Genomic DNA, 21,342 nt, shown 5'->3' with positions numbered 1-21,342 from the left:
AGCTCTCATGTGAAATGAAAACAAAATAGATTTCTGTGACTTCAAGCAATCAAATTAATTAAAATACATTCACATAACTATGGAAGACTAAAATATGTTATTAGTTTCAGTTTTCTTTCTTTCTTTCTTTCTTCTTCTTCTTCTTCTTCTTCTTCTTTTTTTTGTGCCACATTATTGGCAGTTGAAAATTAATTGCTTTGCAGAACAATGAAGTTATTTTTGTCACTTTGCTAAAGAAATTTTGCTTTATTAATCTTTTCCACACAGGTAGTCAGTTTATTTGAAACGAAGTGTTACATTCCACACTATTAACTAGTTTCAACTGTTCGCTGAATTTCAAGTACATGAGATAATACAGTAACGGTACTCCAAGAAAATTGGCTTCCCGAAAACTACATTGAAAAGCCTTAGCAGAATTTTATGTATCTGCCTTCCATGAAACACAATGTTTTTGTACCACGAGACGTGTTTCTATACTTAACTGGTACCTACTGTATGCCTGACATTATGCCTTAATTTGTGTTGTTTATGTCTTAAAGTTACAGCATGCCATTCTTCACTAAATTATAGACTGGCAGCACACCATGTTTTATCATTGTAACTCTCCACCAGCTTTTTTATTTACTCCTGGAGTAGAATATAAAGTGCCAATTATACAATTTCTTGGTTTCACAAGTAACCATGTTAATTTACATACAGTATGAAAAAGTCTTGAAAAGCTTATTGTTCTTAGTTCTGGCGTATACAGATAACTTCTTCTTTTTCTTCTGTTTTCCATGAAATTAATATTTCTTCTTACTAGCTTTTTGCAGTGCTGTGTGGATGTAAAATTGTTTGGAAATTTTAAATAACAGTATTGCTGAGTATGAATAAAAAAAAGTCTATGTTAAAGTCACCAATAGAGTTGTAGATTCTAGTTCTGAAACAAATACTGTGCCAAGGAATGCTCTCTAATTTTATGTTCCTTATCTGGATAGGATGTGATAAAACAATTGTCGTAAGTACAATAACTTTGCACATGGTCACATGATGCCCCACTGTGCAGAATTCCAAACAGAAATGCAACGAAAGGTGTATGAGCAGAGTAAACACCAAGCACGAGCTTCCTACGTTACCATAGCTGTACATGTGCAGTAATATCTGTCTTCTAGTGCTCTGTGGCAACTGCTCATACCAACCTATTTCTAACAGGTTGCAAGTGAATATTGCAAATATTGGTTTAAGAAGCATTACTTTCAAAGTAAATTTCCTGTCACACAAGATGAATTATGTTATGTGTGAGAATGTGTGATGAATTTCTTAAATTGCAGAGCATTTGTCTCTCATTTAAAACTTTACACTTTGAGGACCAGCCACTCAGAAAAATTTCAGGTCCAGAAGACCAGACATTTATGTCGTCATTTAAAATTTTACTGGCACATTTGTGTTTTGATACATCTTAAACAATAACACACGCAAAAAACAGACCAATGTTATATGTGAAAGGTTAGCTTTTCTTGTAGCTGTACTAGATGTGTATTAATTTAAACCATGAACTTTTCCTATTTGTGTGTTTGCACTACATAAACAAAATGTTGCTATTTGCTGACTATATCACGGTACTCTGAATATCTGCTGCCATTTGCTGGTGAGCTATGATTGGCTACAAAAGCACATCGCAATCTCGCTGTCAGCGCTCCAGAAACTAACATGCTGTATTTGGTGGAATTCATATTTATACTTTCATAATATGAAACCATGCAGAGTATGTGTTGCTGCAAATCAAAGATCTTCTCAAAAAGTATTAGTTTTTTTGCTGGATTGCGTTTCCCAAAGTGCCGGGAAGATCTATGCCAGTGTATAAAGCTTTCCCATTCAAAGAGTTGATAAGTTTTACAGTTCCAAGCGAAATTACACTGTCACTTAACGTGGTGAAAGTGTATTTTCATGCAGGGAAGTGTGTATTTTTGACTGGGAAATCTGGGAATTTTTTTCCTTTGTCCACATATACACCTTGAACAAAGCAGATAAAAATTCACTTGAGATCCTCGTAAGAAATAGTCTCCACTCCTTCCAATCTCAATATGTAATTGTAGACTAGATGTGGTTTACATTCAAAGAGATAGTATCGACAGCTATTGAGAGAGACATACCAAATAAATTAATAAGAGATGTTACTGATCCCACGTGGTACACTAAACAGGTCAGAACACTGTTACAGAAGCAACAAAAAAAGCACATCAGATTAAAAAGAACGCAAAACCCTCAAAATTGGTGAATTTTTACAGAAGCTCGAAGTATAGCTCAAACTTCAATGCGAGATGCTTTTAATACTTTCCACTGTGAAACTTTGTCTCAAAATCTTGCAGAAAATCCAAAGAGGTTCTGATTGTATGTAAATTACACAACACCTTCACTGCACAATAACAGTGGTGAGGTTACTAATGACAGTGCCACTAAAGCAGAATTACCAAAGTAGACAGAGTAAATATTCCAGAATTCGAATTAAGAACAACTGCCAACATGAATAACTTAGAAGTAGATATCCTCGGTGTGCAAAGCAGCTTTAATCACTTCATAAAGACAAGGCCTCTGATTCTCGTTGCATATCAGCCAGGTTCGACTGAAAGTATGCTGATGCAACAGCTCCATAGTTAGCAATTGCTTGTTGAAAGATCCATACCTAAAGACTGGAAAATTGCACAAGTCATACCAATACCCAAGAATGAAAATAGGAGTAATCTCCTAAATTATAGACCCATATAACTAATCTTGATTTGCAGTAGGAGTTTCTAACATATACTGTGTTCAAACATTATTACTTATCTCAAACAAAATGATTTGTTGACAAACAGCCAACACACATTCAGCAAATATTGTTCTGGTGAAACACAACTAGCTCTTTATTGTCATGAAGTAATGAGTGCTATTGACAGGGGATGTCAAATTGATTCCATTGTTTTAGATTTCTAGAAGGGTTTTGACACAGTACCTCAAAAGCCACTTCTAATCAAATTGTATGCCAGTGGACTATCATCTCAGTTGTGCAACTGGATTTGTGATTTCCTGTCAGAAAGGTCACAGTTCATAGTAATTGATGGAAAGTCATCGAGTAAAACAGAAGTAACATCTGCCATTCCCCAATGAAGTGTTATATCCCCTCTGCTGTTTCTGATCTACATAAACGATTTAGGGGATAATCTGAGTAGCACTCTTCACTGGTTTGCAGATGATGCTGTCATTATAAAGTCATCAGATGATCAAAAAAGATTGCAAAATGATATAGACAAGATATCTCTGTTGTGCAAAGAGTGGCAATTGACTCTAGATAATGAAAAGTGTGAAGTTATCCACATGAGTGCCAAACGGAATTTGCTAAATTTCGGTTACATGATAACTCACACAAATATAAAGACTGTTAATTCAAGTAAATATTTATGGATTACAATGAAGAATAACATAAGTTGAAACAATCACATAGATAATGTTGTGGATAAAGCAAACGAACACTGAGAAAGTGCAACAGGTCTACTAAAGAACCTGCTACACTAGACTTCTACATCCTCTTCTGGAGTATTGCTGTGCAGTGTGGGCTCCACATCAGATAGGTTAGACAGAGGACGTCAAAAAATTTCAAAGAAGGGAATTTGTTCTGTACTGACATGAAATGGGGGAGAGAGCGCCACAGATATGATATGTGAATTGGGGTGGCAATCATTAAAACAAAGGTGTTTTTAGTTGCAGCGGTATCTTCTCATGAAATTTTGGTCACCAACTTTCTCCTGTGAGAGTGAAAATATTTTGATGGCACCCACCTACATAGCGAGGAATGATGATCATAATGAAATAAGGAAAATCAGAGCTCTCACAGAAGTGTTTGTTTTACCCGTGCACTGTTTGAGAATGAAACGGTAGGGAAATAGCTTGAAGGTGGTTCGATTAACCCTCTGCCAGGCACGTATTTGAAAATTGCAGAGTAATGATGTAGATGTAGATGCACAAATTTATGTGTCATAGAGCAATTCATTAGTGTTGTAAAGTATGAAATTGAAACTAGTTTGAGAAGAAGATATTAAGGTGCTTCTGATGAATTATCTGAACTTGCTTTCTGTTACTTTTTTCATTTTAGTGTCCTCTAAATCAGAACACACATGGATCTCGGCCAGCCAGTCCTGGACATATGGATCCAATTCTCGTGGAAATGGTTCGACGCCGTGTGCGGCGTGTTCAGAAGGCACGCTTATACTTGTTACGTCAACCTGGACCTAACACCTTCTCTGTTGGTGGTGATTCCCCAGAACATAAGTTTCGTGTTGTAATTGGACCACAGGTATCTAACATAAATATTTATTTATTATCTGGTTCAGTATAAGAACAAGGAGAAAAGTTCTCAGACTGACAGTGAAAGGCTATGTTTTTCAGGGGGGGGGGGGGTAAATGTAATTTTTGTTTTACTTAGCCCCATTTTAGGTCTATGAAGTTCATTCAGTGCTTTTATGAAAGCTCAACAAACACTCATATACACCTACAATAACCCCTCCATTGGACTCAAAATGTTTTTCACCTATTATTTCCATGTATATGGGAATTTGTAGAAATCAGAGGCTGTCAGATCTGGTGATCAAGAGGCTGTTTCAACTGTCAGTAAGTCACATATTTCACTTTTCTTATTTGCAAAGCATCATAACAGGCATGTGTATTGTCTTGATGCATTTTTTTCTAATCCAGGTTCTTTTCACATTTTTTTTCTTTTCAGTTTGTGCAGAAGTTTGCAAGTATTTTTAAGTTATTATTTTATCCTTTGCAAGGCAGTCAACAACAAGACTCCCTTTTGCATCCGAGACAGTGCTTTGTATAATCTTCCTTGCAGGTAAAATTGTTCAGGCTTTTATTTGACGTACATTATTGCACAACACATATCAGTGTAACAAAAACGAAGTTTTGTTGATGTCAGGCCTATCTCTGTTTCAGACTGGGAACTTTTCACATTGCTGTTTTTACTGTAACTTACCCAACACATATCAAAATTTAAGTAAACAGAATATAAACTGGCTAATTTTATTGCATGTTTGATTTTTTTTGATACATTCCCAACAGGGAATCATATAGCGCTCTTAGAAAAAAGTGTTCCGAGACTGTTACCTGAAATGCTCCTCCATGATACTGACAAGAGGGAGATTGAGTTAATAATTAAATCACTAAAGACCAAGAACTCTCATGGATATGACGGGGTATCTAGCAGAATACTGAAGTATTGTTCCACGTATGTTAGCTCAGTACTTAGCCATATCTGTAACTTTTCCTTTAGGAGTGGTCAGTTTCCTGACCGATTAAAGTACTCGGTAGTGAAGCCACTTTATAAAAAGGGAGACAGGGATAATGTTGACAATTATAGACCTATTTCTATGCCATCGGTGTTTGCTAAAGTTATCGAGAGGGTTGTATATACAAGGTTACTGCAGCATTTAAATTCACATAATTTGCTGTCAAATGTACAGTTTGGTTTTAGAAATGGCTTAACAACTGAAAATGCTATAGTCTCTTTTCTCTGTGAGGTTTTGGACGGATTAAATAAAAGGTTGCGAACATTAGGTGTTTTCTTTGATTTAACGAAGGCTTTTGACTGTGTTGATCACAAAATATTACTGCAGAAGTTGGAACATTATGGAGTAAGGGGAGTAGCTTACAATTGGTTCACCTCCTACTTTAAGAACAGAAAGCAGAAGGTAATCCTTCGCAATATTGAGAGTGGTAATGATGTTCAGTCCCAATGGGGCACTGTTAAATGGGGCGTTCCCCAGGGGTCGGTGCTGGGGCCACTGCTGTTTCTTGTTTATATAAATGATATGCCTTCTAGTATTACAGGTGATTCAAAAATATTTCTGTTTGCTGATGACACCACCTTGGTAGTGAAGGATCTTGTGTGTAATATTGAAACATTATCAAATAATGTAGTTCATGATATAAGTTCGTGGCTTGTGGAAAATAATTTGATGCTAAATCACAGTAAGACTCAGTTTTTACAGTTTCTAACTCACAATTCAACAAGAACTGACATTTTAATCAGACAGAATGGGCATGTTATAAGCGAGACGGAACAGTTCAAGTTCCTAGGCGTACAGATAGATAGTAAGCTGTTGTGGAAAGCCCATGTTCAGGATCTTGTTCAGAAACTAAATGCCGCTTTATTTACCATTAGAACAGTATCTGAAATAAGTGACATTTCAACACGAAAAGTAGTATACTTTGCATATTTTCATACGCTTATGTCATATGGTATTATTTTTTGGGGTAATTCTTCTGATTCAAAAAGGGTATTTTTGGCTCAAAAACGGGCTGTTCGAGCTATGTATGGTGTAAGTTTGAAAACCTCTTGTCGACCCCTATTCAATAGTCTGGGAATTTTGACATTGCCCTCACAGTATGTATTTTCTTTAATGTCGTTTGTTGTTAGCAATATTAGCTTATTCCCAAGAGTTAGCAGCTTTCACTCAGTTAATACTAGGCAGAAATCAAATCTGCATATGGAATGCACTTCCTTGACTCTTGTGCAGAAAGGAGTGCAGTATTCTGCTGCATCCATTTTCAATAAGCTACCACAAGAACTCAGAAATCTTAGCAGTAGCCCAAACACTTTTAAGTCTAAACTGAAGAGTTTCCTCATGGCTCACTCCTTCTATTCTGTCGAGGAGCTCCTGGAAGAGCTAAAAAATTAAGCAAATTCCAGTGTTACATTCTTGATTTTCTTTATTTAAACTAACGACTTGTCGCCTGAATATGTTTCTTATATTTCATTTTATCTGTTTCTACAATCGTGTTATAATTTCATGTATTGACTCGTTCCATGACCATGGAGACTTCTCCTAAATGTGGTCCCACGGAACAATAAATAAATAAATAAATAAAAATAAATAAAATAAAGTATACTTGTCAAAGATTAAATCATTTATTTGTTGAAATTTCTTGAAGTATATTACTTCATAGAGGTGTTGCATTTTTGTTTTATTTTGTTAAATAAGGCCAGTTTTTGAACAAATTATGATGTATACTACCTAATTTGAATGTTGTTCTTTTATAGACATGCAGCTGCAACAGAGGTCCCCACTGTTTGCATCTTCTTTTCGTTATGCGTAGGGTGTTCCAGGTTCCAGAAAATGACCCCAGACTTTTTGCAAAGGAATTAAAAAATTTTGAGGTATTCTAAAACATTAATTTAATTGAGAAGTCTCTCTCTCTCTCTCTCTCTCTCTCTCTCTCTCTCTCTCTCTCTCTCTCTCTCTCTCTCTCACCTCCCCCCCCCCCCCCCCCCAAATTGCCTCATCATTTCCGCCTTCACCTCTTTCTTTTTTTCATTATCAACTTCCATTTCCTCTTGCTGTCTAGACACTTAGCAGATTTGCAGTTGTAAATAAGCATTTACTCCATGTAACATTACAGTTATTAATCTATTACCAACATTAGTTATCTCTGAGTACATTCAAATGAGGTCCCCCTTTTTTGTAATATGCACTAGTGGCATTTCATTTTTGGGTGAGTTAAAGAATTGAGATGCCTTTTGCCACTGCATGCAGATTACAGTTACAAATTAAAATGTTCTGGCTCATCTGCATGAAAATGTAAAGTAGTCATCAACTCATCAACTTGGTATGAATATTAGACATGGTCTTATTGGAGATTATACCCTCCCTATGACATGAGAACTAACTCAACCAGCTGTTATAGTAAGACATATATAGTTTCATATGGAATCTGAAACATAGCACAATTTGGCAAATGCGTTGCCTTAATATGGGTGCAGGATATTCTTTATACCAGATTATGCAACAACTTTAATATGACGAGAGTATTCTCTTAATGGTTCATGGATGTGGCTGCTTGATACTAAGAGTTTACTGAAGAATACAAGGAGTTCCTTTGCCTTTGTGCGATGTCACAGTTGTGTAATTCACTCGTCTTTTATGTATAAAATTCCACCTGGCATTAGTTACAGTTTGCTCCTGATCATGATGACGGAGGATGCCATCAGAAGCTTGAATTTTCTAAGAAAATGTTATCCGGCTCAGTTTGTAGTGATTTTTGTGGACATGTTTAGTCCTTTTGATGTTTTTGAGGGGAGTAATGGTCACTGCGGCTGTGATGTTATCAGTAAAGCCACACATGTACCCCATGTTATTCTAAATGGGAGCACCTCAGAAAGCTCTATTGGCTGGGTATGGGTTAAGCGAGCACGGGTTTTCCGAGCTGGGAATTGGTGAATATTACCAGTCCTCTGTAACCATAAGCTTTGGTATGCTTCTTCCACCACGGGGTGGCATAGCGGTGGAATGTTGCATGTCGCAAGGAGTAGGGATTGTAGCCTAACTGCCTGCAGCATGAGGATGTTATCAGCCTCTATAAGTAAAACTCAAATCTTAAGGTGTGCCGCAGTGCATGTCTGTTGCGGTGGAAAAGTTGTTAGTGGGCAACTTCTGAGAAACCTTTTGCACCTCTCTTGTATAAGGCTTACTCAGGCAAGCAGGGCTCTGTGCAGGTGAACCCTTTTTTCCCTAGCTGTTTGTGGGATATCCATCTCTTTCCAACGCTCACAGTGGTTCTGGTGGGGTGTTGTGCAGTATTAACACCCAAATCCCAAAGAGACCTCATGTAGCCAATCCACCTGAGATGTCTGTTAGCAACAGTAACAGACCACATACTGTGGTGAATAATGTTTTCATCATTATTAAATGTGTAGAAGGTATATTTGAGAAACTGTCACTGCTCTACATGAATGAAGCATTATAGGGGCTTGCAGGGTAAATGAAATGTATCAGTCGAGACAATGAAGGCTACACAAGTGCAAAAGCTATTAAATGACAAATTAGTTGGAGAGTATGCCTTCAACAGTGAGCTGCACACTGTGCTACATTGTTGCAAGAGAGTTGTAACCTGTCAGGACGTCATGAATAATGATGATTAAGGACTGAAACAAGAATGGGAAAGCAAAGGTGTCATCAAAATCAGGAATTTTATGAAAAGAGTTTATGATGAGTTTGAGAGGACACCATGTTTTGTTCAGACATTTCACATATTGATTTTACCTGAGCACACTGCAGCAGGCTTTATCTGCTATAATTCTGTTTGCCAAACCATATGCCCTACTTTGTGTATCAACACTTTGGTCACACAGCCATGATATGTAAAGGTCAGGCAGTGTGCAGATGATGTGGTTCAGCTCCCATTGAACCAAGAACTTCGTGCATTTCTCCAGCCATGTATGTCAGTTGTTCCCAGAGTCACCCAGTAAGAACTGGTCGATGACTTGCACTCAGGTGATCACTTTATAACCTGTTTTCATCTGCCAGACAGAGCCGTGCCTGGATACAAACTACTGTGGAAGGTGTGCTCAGTAAGGCAAACTGGATGCTGTGTTTGAACACAGTGACAGCATTCCGGAATGGGTGGATCGGATTACCAAATTTACCACAACACTGCTAGAACATCCATTCTATAGTCCTCATGCCAGGCAAAAAACCTGTGTGGCCCTTGGTGGAGTGATGAGTGCCACGCTGGAAATGGGACCAGGCAGTTGGCTCTGCATAGGTTCGAGTGCCAGCTATCTGCAGAGAACCATGCAGTTTTTTAGATAGTGAGTGCAAAATGTCACAAGATTATTCAAGAGAACAAGAAATCATGGTAATATTTCCTGAACACCATAAATCATTCCGCAAAATGTACAATTGTCTGAGAAGAGACAATCAGGAGGATTTCTGGAAGAGGTTGGTGGTGCCCAGTGGCTATTGTAATGCTGAATGAGAGAGATCAGACCAACCCATGAGATGTTGGCCAGACAATGGCGGAATATTTCGCCAGTGTTACTGCCACTATTCACCAGGATCCACTTTTCCACACTGTAGAGTGGCTGCTGAGAGAGACAGTTCGGAGTTTAGCTCCACCTGTAATGAAAACTACAACTGCCTCTTCTCTATGTGGGAGCTGTAGTCTGCATTATCTGTGGCTCGAGATTCATCAACAGATCACAATAGGTCCGACTGTTCCATATTATGGCACCTCAATGGCCGAAGTAAAGAAATCCTTCTTGCCTTTTTTAACTTCATTTGGGTATCAGTGCACTCTCCCGACATATGGATAGGAACAGTCCTAATTCTAGTTTTAAAACCTGGTAAGGACTGTATGTGCCTGAGTAGTTATCCTAGTGTTGTCTTCACTAGCTGCACGGGGAACCTTGGAGCAGATGGTCAACTGTCACCTTGTCTGGATCTTAGGATTGAGGCAGCTCCTCGATTGCTTTCATTGTTGGTTCAGGAGGTACCTATACTGCCTTTGCACTGCCTAGGGCACAATATCCTTGGGCAGCTTCACAAATGTGACTTTCTAGGACATCTTCCCATCTTTATTTAGTCCTTTCCCTTGCTACACTATTTTAAATACCAAGTTGATGATGTCCTCACTCACCTCTTAAAACAAGAGAATGGTGTTCCTCAAAGTATTTTTTTAAGTGTGACTGTCTTTGCCATAGCTATTAACGATATAATGTAGATAGTTAAAAGTACTACCCAGTGTTCTTTGTTTGTAGACGACTTCTATCTTTCATTCCTTCTCCTGCCTAACAACAGTAACTCATCAGGTGCTGCTGACTATCAGAAGTTTGGAGGAATGGACAGAGAAGAGGACTTTTAATTTCTCAGTCAATAAGACTCTGTGTGTGTCCTTTTTAATGGTTCAGATTCAGTTTTCCTGAGTTGAAGATAGGAACACTGTTCTCAGTTTTAAAGAAACACTGAGGTTTAAGGAACCCATATTTAATTTTAAGCTTGCCTGGTTACCACTCCTTAGGGACTTGACGGCTTGGTCACTAAAAGCACTAAATATTTTTAAATGTATTAGTCATAGCTCATGGGTAGCAGACCACACTTCACTTTTGCAAGTTTACAGAGCCTTCATGTGATTTTGGCTTGTTTCTGAGTGCGTGGTGTACGGGTCTGCGAGACCTTTCTATTTAAAAATGTCGGACGTGATATACCATAAAGGAAGTTGGCTGACCACTGGTGCATTTAGAACCAGCCCTGTTCCAAGCCTCTGGGTTGAAGCTGGTGAGCAACTTTGTAACATCAGGCGGCAACTCCTCATGCTTGTGTGACAGGCCTGTAAAACAATATCCTCACCATAGACACTGGCTTACTGCAGCATTGCTTGCCCAGCAATGGAAATGCTTTTCATAATCAACAGCTAACAATGAGATTTGCACAAAGAATAATCTTTTAGAGATGGATGTGGCTGATTTGAAAGTCTTACACTAAGGTTGGAGCAGAGTTCTACCTTGGCTTCTCAAGAGGCCAGAGTTCTTTTAGAGTTGCCAAATAGTAAGTAGTATTGCAGCCTAGATTTTAGCTCTGTCTTTTTGTTCATAACATTTTAGGTAGGTATCACAGTTTTATAGTAGTGTAAACTGATGGCTCAGAGCAGCACTACTTCTTTGACTGTTCAATAGTGTTCCCCCACCAAGTCTTCAGGATTTGCCTTGCCAGTGAATACACTGTATTTGCCACAGAGCCCTGTGCAGTCCTGAAAGCACTGGAGCAAGAATTTCCTTAATGCCCTACAAGTGTTGCAATGTATATACCCAGCAGGGAAAATGATACGAACAGTTAAGAATAATCTGCTCTTTCATCAGCAGCAGGGAAATCATGTATTATTTTACTGGGCATCAGGGCATGTGGGAATCTGAGGAAACGAGCAAGCAGACCTAACAGTTGAGATCTGTAAGGAACATGATATGACACAGTTTGTCAGTCCCCTGCTGGCTGTTATTTCACTGTTCAGTTGAGAGCCATGCAACTGTAGGAGAAGTGGCTGGCAGCGAGGGAGAGTAAACTGCAGTCAGTGAAGCCTGACCAGCCTCTGTGGTGTCATACTTCCTCCCCCACAGTGTGTGATGCATGTGGCGTGCAAATCACTGTACATGACATTTAACTGATTACCTGTTATATTTTGATGAGAGAGTGGAGGCAAATTTAGGTGGGAATCTGCACTTTATTTTAGATGATGATGAGGCAAGTGTAATAAAGCTTTTAAACTTTTGTGTAGTGACTGGACTCCAACCTAAGCTTATAGACTGAAAGCTTTAGTGTGATGCAGAGTGGCTGGCTCATCCTTTTGATTCTAGGGATCACCCAGCCACAGCTATCTGATATGATATTTTACTTCTTTAAACTGGTTTTTTTTTCCTTTTTTATTATAAATTTTAGACCTGAAAAATACATGATTTTTGTTTTATCTATAGCAGTGCCCAGCCTAATGCCTTAGAGTTAATGGTAAATATATGCGAGCTACTCTTGTCTCTACTGAATTTCAGACTCTATAATATCACATTGTATAACAGGTGGAGTCTTTATTTCAAAACTACAAGGAGCAACAGAATAAGAGAATTTTGAAAAAGCCTAATGCTGCATGTGGGTATCCATTGACAGGCTTACATGAGGCTGTCCAAAATTTCTTTGATTTTCAACTGTCAGCCGATACAAAGTAAGTGTATTTAAGTTAATGCATTAATGTAGTGTTCATAACACTATTTAAAAATTTTGCTTCTCATGGTATGAATTTTGTGTGAACTCTGGTCTATTTGTAATGAGGTCCATATTGTTTCTGACAACTTTGTGTGTCTTCATGGTGGTCAAATTATCTTGCTTCATATTTCAGAATATTGTGTGCAGAATGAAAATTGTGTACAAGTTTAATAGAGAAGCAGAAATATAGAATGAAGTAATGAGAATTAACTTCAAATGAAAATGATTTAGAAGCTAATGAGCTCTCGTCTAAACAAATAAATGCACAGTATAGATGGTACTAGAGTATAATTAGTAAGATGAAAAATGGCAATAAAAAAAATAGTTTGAACTTTAGAGGTAAAGAATTATTTGGGATTTGAGAGGACAGGGTGGGGGACTGGACCCACTGAAAGCAGAGAAGAGTGGGTTATCCAAACTTGGACTGGGATTATGGGGAGATGAGCGTAAAGAGTGAGGGAAATGGAATTTCATTTGTAGTTGAGGAAATCAGTGAGACGAGTTAAATGCGGATGCCATTTGTGGTTTAATTTGTGGCATACAAGAGACGCCCTTCAACTTCGATGCAGTATTACTTGAGCAATCATCTAAATGATCCTTATTTTAGAAGAAAGTACTTGATTGCTGTTGATTCTTGAATATAATATTGTAGTGGCCATGCCCATGTACACTGTTGAGTCACATTAATGTGACCACCTGTCAAAAGCCTGAATAACCACCTTTTGCGGTGTACACCGCTGCAAGAAATGTAGGAAGCAAATAAGTGATGTTCTGGAAGGTACTGTCAGGGATGTAGAGCCATGCCGAATACAGTGCTGTGGCCAGCTGCACTAGGTTTCTTGGTTGAGGATCCATGGTGTGGATAACCTGATTGAGGTGGTCCCACAGATTCTTGATTGGGTTTAAATCTGGGGAATTTGGTGGCCAGAGGAGTAGGATAAACTCATCCTGGCATTCTTCAAACAACACACATGCATTGCGAGTCATTTAACATGTTGCATTGTCATGCAAGTAGATGTCATCGTGCCAATAAAAGAAACAAACTGCATGTAGGTGTGGACATGGTCCCCCAAGGATAGATGCTTACTTGTGTTGATCCATTGTGCCTTCCAGAATGGTGAGATTAACCAGGGAATGGCACAAAAAAATTCTCCATTTAGTAACACTCCTCCCTCCAGCCTGGACCCTTTGCTTTCAGACTTTTCATGCCATACATGCCAGCAGCCATCTCTGTGATGAAGCATAAAATGTGATTCAACTGAAAAGACCACCTGTCGCCATTCACCGGACATCTAGCTGTGGTATTACCATGCAAATTCCTGCCTTCGTCGCCAGTGAACAGCAGTCAGCATGGGTACATGAACCAGGCACCTGCTTTGGAGATCCATACACAGCAGTGTTCGCTGAACTGTTGTTGAGGAGACATTGTTGGTAGCCCCTTGGTTCATATAGGTGGTCAGTTGCTCAACAGTTGCATGTCTATTTGTCTGTACACATATCTGCAGCCATTGTTCACCCCTGTCATTTGTGGCCTGTTGTGAACCACAGTTGCATTGTTACTGGTTTTGGATAGGACAGTTTTGTCATGCATGGTTATTTTAACCACAGCGGCATGCAAACAGTTTACAAAGTTAGCTGTTTTGGAAATGCTTCCATCCTCAGCATGAAAGCCAATGATCATGCCCTTTTGGACGTCACATAAATCACTCTGTTTCTGTATTACAACAATGACTGCATTGTTTTCAGTGTCCCCCTGGCACTCTATATACCCTCCACTGCTAGTACTGGCACCTGCCGCCTGTGAATGGTTGTTGTACATTGATGTCAAATGTAGGCGGCAGTCTCATTATTGTGACTGGACTGTGTACAAATGCTCAACAGTATTTTCACATAAGCCAGTATGCAAGGAAGGGTGTTGTACTTTGGTATACATTTCCAGACGTTTGCCTTCAACCAGCCCTGTAATAGAATAAGATATTTTCTTATTCCATTGTTAAATGATGCAGTCTGTTTCTGAAATTACAAAAATTTGAAAATTAAGTTCTTTTTCAAATGTGAAAATGTGCTCCAAGGTAAAAAACAGTCATGTTCCTAGGAACACTCATTCAATTGAAATTTAAGAGCATTGCAATTGATAAAATCTTGTCAGTACTGTATTTATTTGTCTGTCTTTTACATTATTACTCTACTATGCACCAATAATTACTGGTGTGTAGTAGAGTAATAATGTACTGATTATGTACTGATTATAATCAGTAAGTGAAAGAAAATTAAGCCGAAGTAGTATCAAAACCCATTTACAAGTTAACTATATTTTGAAATAGAAGCTATTAGAAATGAAGACAAACATCCATTTTCAAGGCAGGGAAAATTGTTAAGCCATCAAAGAAACTGTTCATTTGCAAGTATCACATGTTCCATGGTAAAAGACCTCCTTCTGTTTCAAGGTACAAGACTGTGCATGACCGACCAAGTATGGCTTAAGTGTCCATATGTTATATAAATAATTCTAAATATATGTAGCCTTTTACTCAGCATAAAATTCTGTACCTGGTGAATAAGCAATATATTCCATATAGCTTTAATATATGATACAGCACTTAAATGTGTAGAACACACAGTATTTACAAGTGCTGTGCAAAAAACAACTTTATGTCTAGCAACAACAAAAACATTAGAAAATCACAGCAACTGCTTATGACAGTCCATAGTACGCATTCCTTCATGTGATTCTAAAATCTGTCCCTAGTGTGAAGAACTGACCAAAAAAACATTGTATTTAATATTTAGAGAAATTTTTCCAACGGTGCCTAATTCCCAACTTATCATACACCAAAAATATGTGTAATAAGAAACATTGTTTATTCCTAGATACATTATTGTCTAAGAACAACATTCTCCCCTAATTTGTGATTCACGTGTTTCTGCTGGTTATGTGTTCAGTGCAGTGAGTTATACTGATAGACTGTATGGGGTAAGTAACGTTACAGTGAGTGATAGAAATGTGTTCCAAACAAAGGTGGAAGGAATGTGCATTCATACTAATGATTCAGGGACAAGGGCGACTTTCTGTGGATAAATCAATAGTTACAAAGAATTTGTGTACCTTTAAGGGTAAACAGAAATTTTTAATAATGTTGTAAGATGAGTATGGGGAACTGTTGATTTTATCTCATGGTTTGCTCTTAGACAAAGGGGATTGCTCAACAATAATTGCTAGTTGTGTTCCATGACAGTTATCATTTCAGTGCTATCGTGAGAGCATAACCTGATAAGAGATTTAGCATCAGAACTATTTCGTTTTCAGGGAAGGAGAGTCCATATTCTTAGAAGCTCTTGAGTAAGTTTTCAGATCTTTAAACTGCCAAAAAGAAAAAAGAATACATATTTAGTGGCACATACCTCAGCAGCTTTGATTTTTCTTACGAGGACGTTGCACCCTTTGCCTCATCAGCAGGAAACTTTGACTACTAATTGTGAAACGTAATACAGCAAATTTGGAAATAGGCATGAAAGGCAATTAAAATAAGACAAAAGTAATATACATAATAAACAAATAAAAAGAAAATTGTACAGATTAACAATGAAGTCAAAGAAGCAGTTGATTAGTTTTTCTGTTTAGAACATTCAAAGCGGATGACTGCAGGGAGAGCAAAAGATATAAATAGAACAATACAGATGGCATAGAGTGCTGGTAAACTGAAGAGAATTTTCAAAATTCAATTTCAGACAGCTCTAGAATGGAAAGGTATGTCTTATCAGTTTTTTACATCAGTGACACCTGAAATTTTAATATGACAAGCATTCAGAGAATGAGTGTTTCTCAGTGAACAGTGAACACTCATATGTTGGGAACAGTGTGGTGAAGACTTATATGTTGGGAACAGTGTGTAATGGAAAACGTAATGCAAGTGAAATTGAGGTGGGTGGGACTTGTAACCCATTGGGTAGGTGGTAGATGGTCCAAGGACTCCCAAGAGATCACAAAAGATCTAGTGGACAGAGGAGTCTTTGTCCAAAGTCTGTGTCAAGTGTCTGATGATGAAGCTAATAAATGATAATTGTCAGAAATGGCATCTGCTGTTTGCTTCTGCTACTTTTCCATCCTCTTGAAACAGAAAGAGAAAATTTTTACTTTAATACAATTGTAAGTGAATGTGTATCGTATGTAGCCCAGCAGTTACATTAAACAAGGACCTACATGAAAAGTGATAGAATAGTGTTTCCAAGGTTTGAATTATTGTTGGTAACAGATGTGTAATGCCTGTAAATTAGGTGAGACAGAAGAGGTAGGTCTGTGTGTGTGTGTGTGTGGGGGGGGGGGGGGGGGGGGGCACATGGTTTTGTAAAATAATCGGATAGTGGCTAAGTACATTTTAAGACCTATTGTACTCTATAACAGTTATTATAAGTGTCATTACAGTTATAAGATGTTAAACACTAAATATAAGGTATTGTCAAAGTAGATGTTAGTTGTCAACTGATTTAATGATTTTATCTAGTAAATCTTAATGTCATATAATTTGTTCCTAGAACTAGAGAAGATGAAAAGTGTCCCATATGTTTATTGGAGATGACAGATGGGGAGAGCCTTGTGGAATGTAACAGTGGCTGCCATAACAAGCTGCATCATCACTGCATGGCAGTTTGTAAGTTTCATTTACTTATGCACTTACTATCAATTTTTAATGCAACAACAAAAATGTGTAACAGAAATTATAATAACACGTAGAACTTTACATGCATGTCAAGAATGCAAACACGGAAAGTGTTAAAAACAAACAAAATTATGCACAATAATAGAAGATTGTAGATGAAGTGTAAGTAAAGACAACCACTCACATTGTTCAGGAACAGATGAGGATTAAATAAGTGCATGAAGAAGAAGTTCAATACATTGTAGCTTACTTTTTATGAAATTGCATACTGCTTGAGAACAGACAAACAACGTGACACAAACTCACTCACTTTGCGCTATAGACTAGGAGTGTTTGTCTAGTGCAATGTGGATTAGGTGACCTTGGAACAGATGATGGCTACGGAGAAGGATGTCCAATAGGAGAGGAAGTTAGGATAATGAGGGCTGATGTAGCTCAAGCAGATGCACACAAAGATTTATTTTTGTGTAAAAAGTGAAAAAGGAGAGGGGAGGGAGAGAATTTCCCAATGCACAAGAAAGCTGCTGTGAAAATTACGTGGTGCAGGGTACATTAATACAATTCATAATGAGGGGCAGATAGCTAGTACAGAGAGGAGAGAGGGGTTGAGAAATGGGGAGAAAACTGATACGAAAGTAGATGAAGAATAGGATGCTTGTTGAGATTGAGACAAGGAGGATTGCAGTATTGCAGAACCATAGAAAGTATTGGTAGGACCGTTCATGCTTGTGCAAGGCAGGCAAGAAGATCTAGTCACGGGTTGATGATAGACTGACTCGCCAACCACCATGATTGATGAATTCCTCCATAGAGTTGAAGTAGAGTGGAATGACATACCCATATGTCATCCGAGCTCAGTTTGACTTGATGCCTAGTTAGGTCAGTGCCATTGTTACTGGCAGAGATACCAGCTTTGAGTAATAAATTTCACCTTCTGTATAGCCCCAAGTCACCTAAAAGTTTTAATTATGTACTCTTCCTATTATTTTGTATATGCACAATATGCAAAATTTTTGTTGCATCCCTTGATGATGTTGCAGTTTTAATGGGTAGTTGTGCGTTTCCAAGTAATAACACACTGTATTCCCATAAATGTCAACAAAAATATTGTGTCTATTGCAGTCAAAATTGAATCTAACTGTGAAGTTACCTGCACACAAGTAACAGGCCTAGGTGAACTCAAGTTAATTATCAGATGTTTTTACTGGGTTTGTGGTTATGCTGTGACAGTTTCAGAATAATTTAAAGAAAGCTTACTGTCAGTAGTGCAGAAATACTGAGACCGTGCAGTATTAGTGTAGGTGACTTTAACCTACTGAGCATAGACTGAGGCATCTATGGATCCGTTGCAGGTGTTAGGGACAGAGAGTTGTGTGAGATAGTTTTTTACATTTTTTCTGAAAACTGTCTTGAGTATCTGTTTAGACAGCCCACACGCAGTGGAAATATTTTAGAACTTGTAACTACCAACAGGTAACTTATCGACAGTGTCAGCATAGAGACAGGGGTCAGTGATCATGATGTCATCATAGTGACAATGCTTACCAGAGTTAATAAAGCCATCAAGAAGGCTAGGAGAGTATTTTTGCTAGAAAGAATAGATAAGGAGTTGTTGGCCTCCCACTCAGACAACAAATGGACATCATTTAGTTCCAATATGACACACGTAGAGGAATTATGTGCAGAGTTTAAATTGGTTGTAAATTGTGGTGTAGAGATGTAAGTTCTGAGTAAATGGATTAAGGATGAGAAAGACCCATCATGATTTAATAACAGAATTTGGAAGATGCTGAATAAGCAGAGACCGTTATACTCGTGGTTAAAAAAAAAAATAAAAAATAAAAAATAAAATGCGCAAATGTCGACAGGCATCGGTTGTTAGAAATTTGTATGTCTGTAAAACAATCAATGCGTGAAGCCTAAAACAACTTCAACCATTGTACATTAGCAAAAGATCTTGCTGAGAAAACACTGGTCCTGTGTAAAATTTCTAAGTGGGTCGAAGGCTTCTATCCAGTCCCTCACTGACCAGTCTGGTGCACCAATAGAAGATAGCAAAAGGAAAGCTGAAGTTTTAAATATCACGTTTAAGAAATCATTCATGCAGGAGGATCATATAAACATACTGTCATTTGCTGTTCATACAGACTCCCATATGGAGAACATAGTAATACACTGCTGGCCACCGTAAATGCAACAGCAAGAAAGACAAGAGGTAGCACAACAAAATTTATTTTGTAGATAACATGTTGACCAAGTATCAAATGATTACGTTTACAGACGTCTGTGACATGTGGTTCCTGCCAGAATCAGTAGCCAGAGTAGCCGCCATTGTTGGAGATCACCGCTGCCACATGTCTCTGCATTGAGTCAAAGAGATGTTGGATGTGTTCCTGGGGTACAGCAGCCCAAGCAGCTTCCACACGTTGCCAAAGATCATCTGGTGTGGCAGCTGGGGATGTAATCTGGGTCACTCGTTGAGCAACCATGGACCACATGTTTTCTATCGGCGAAAGATCCAGAGAGCGAGCCGGCCAGGGAAGCAATTCAATCTGGTTATTGACGAAGAACCTTTGGACAATGCATGCCACGTGTGGTCGCGCATTATCCTGTTGAAATATGGCTGTGGCCGAGCCCTGAAGGTAAGGAAGGACACCTGGCTCCAGCACCTCGGATATGTAGCGCCGGCTATTGAAAGTACCGGCAATGCGTACTAGAGGCGTGAGAGAGTAATATCCAATACCGCCCCATACCATAATACCGGGTGCCAGACCAGTGTGGCGGTGCATAATGCAGCTGTCCAGCATCCTCTCCACGGTGTCTCCACACTCGAATCCGACCATCGTGGTGCTGCAGACAGAAGTGTGCCTCGTCAGTAAAGACAACGTCATTCCGTTCTGCCGTCCACATCCGTCTGTCATCACACCATTGGCGACGGAGACGTCTGTGGTTCTGCGTCAATGGTAGACGAAGCAATGGACGTCTTGCGGACAGACCACTCTGCTGTAAACGGCGTCGAATGGTACGCGCAGACACTGGATGATGTGTTACAGACGCAATGTGCTGTGCTATGGTTCGGGATGTCACTGAGCGATCCGTCACTGCCATGCGCACAATTTGCCTATCAGCACGTGCAGTGGTGCACCGAGGTGAATGCGATCGACGACGTCGGTCCATCGTACCCTCCTGCATCCAACGGTCACGTATCCGCATTACAGTTGTTTGGTTTCGTCCAACATGACTAGCGATTTCTCTGTATGATAATCCACAATCTCGGTAAGCCACTATCCTTCCTCTGTCGAACTCGGATACTTGATCAAAAGATGTTCGCTGTTGTCTACGAGGCATAACTGATCGTCTTGTGAAACAACCACAAGGTAAACACACGTGCCGAACGTACACTCGTCGAAATCGCCAAGCCTTAAATGGCGCTATGAGGTGGCGCCACAGGCGCGCGTGATGTGCGTCTGCGCTGAAATTCTAATCAGTTGCATATCTCCTCGCTGCAAACTCATGGTGTAAATTTCACTTGATTCGGATGCTTCCTTCAGGGTGTTGCATTTACGGTGGCCAGCAGTGTAGATCCCCAGTGTAGAGAAGCAACGAAAGAGTTGAAAACAAATAAGTCATCAGGTCCAGATGGAATCCCAGTTTGATTTTACAGAGGGTACTCTGTGGCATTGGCCCCTTACTTAGCATGCGTTTACCAGAACTCTCTCACGCAGCACAAAGTCTCGAGTGACTAGAAAAAAGCGCAGGTGACTTCTGCATATAAGAAAGGTAAAAGAATGGATCCACATAATTACAGAGCAATATTCTTAACATTGTGCATTTTCAACTTCTCGCGGCGTAATGAATAATCTATTAAATTTCGGGCATGCAGCCGCGCAAATAAAATTTCTTCTACTGATATTTCGGCCGCGTATCGTCCGGCCATCTTCAGAGCGAGTCACAAGACTGACGACAAGGTGCCAAGCGCGGCCTTATATGCTCCACCGCGGCGGTACTGCGCATGCGGGTCACAGGTGCTGGTCGGCGGCAGAGACATACGCTTACACATGCGCCGCCTGTGGCGAAGGCGTACGGACATTCGATGTGCTTATCGATGTTTGATCGGCGGCGGTGACACGATGATGACTTCT

At 39.1% G+C, this 21,342-nt stretch overlaps 1 protein-coding gene across 2 annotated transcripts in view; it reads left to right on the top strand.

Moving 5' to 3' along the window:
• Positions 1–21,342, top strand: part of LOC126248583 (mitogen-activated protein kinase kinase kinase 1-like) — a 182,594-nt gene that overhangs the window by 99,303 nt on the left and 61,949 nt on the right. For both annotated transcript variants that reach the window (XM_049949690.1, XM_049949691.1), the window contains exons 10-13: positions 4,109–4,309; positions 7,058–7,174; positions 12,359–12,501; positions 17,076–17,191. In XM_049949690.1, the coding sequence (XP_049805647.1) occupies positions 4,109–4,309; positions 7,058–7,174; positions 12,359–12,501; positions 17,076–17,191 (577 nt within the window). The remainder of the gene's footprint in view (positions 1–4,108; positions 4,310–7,057; positions 7,175–12,358; positions 12,502–17,075; positions 17,192–21,342) is intronic.

The sequence above is a fragment of the Schistocerca nitens genome, chromosome 3, assembly GCF_023898315.1.
Source record: "Schistocerca nitens isolate TAMUIC-IGC-003100 chromosome 3, iqSchNite1.1, whole genome shotgun sequence".
NCBI classification, from domain to species: domain Eukaryota; kingdom Metazoa; phylum Arthropoda; class Insecta; order Orthoptera; family Acrididae; genus Schistocerca; species Schistocerca nitens.
This window is presented reverse-complemented; position numbering and strand designations above follow the sequence as displayed.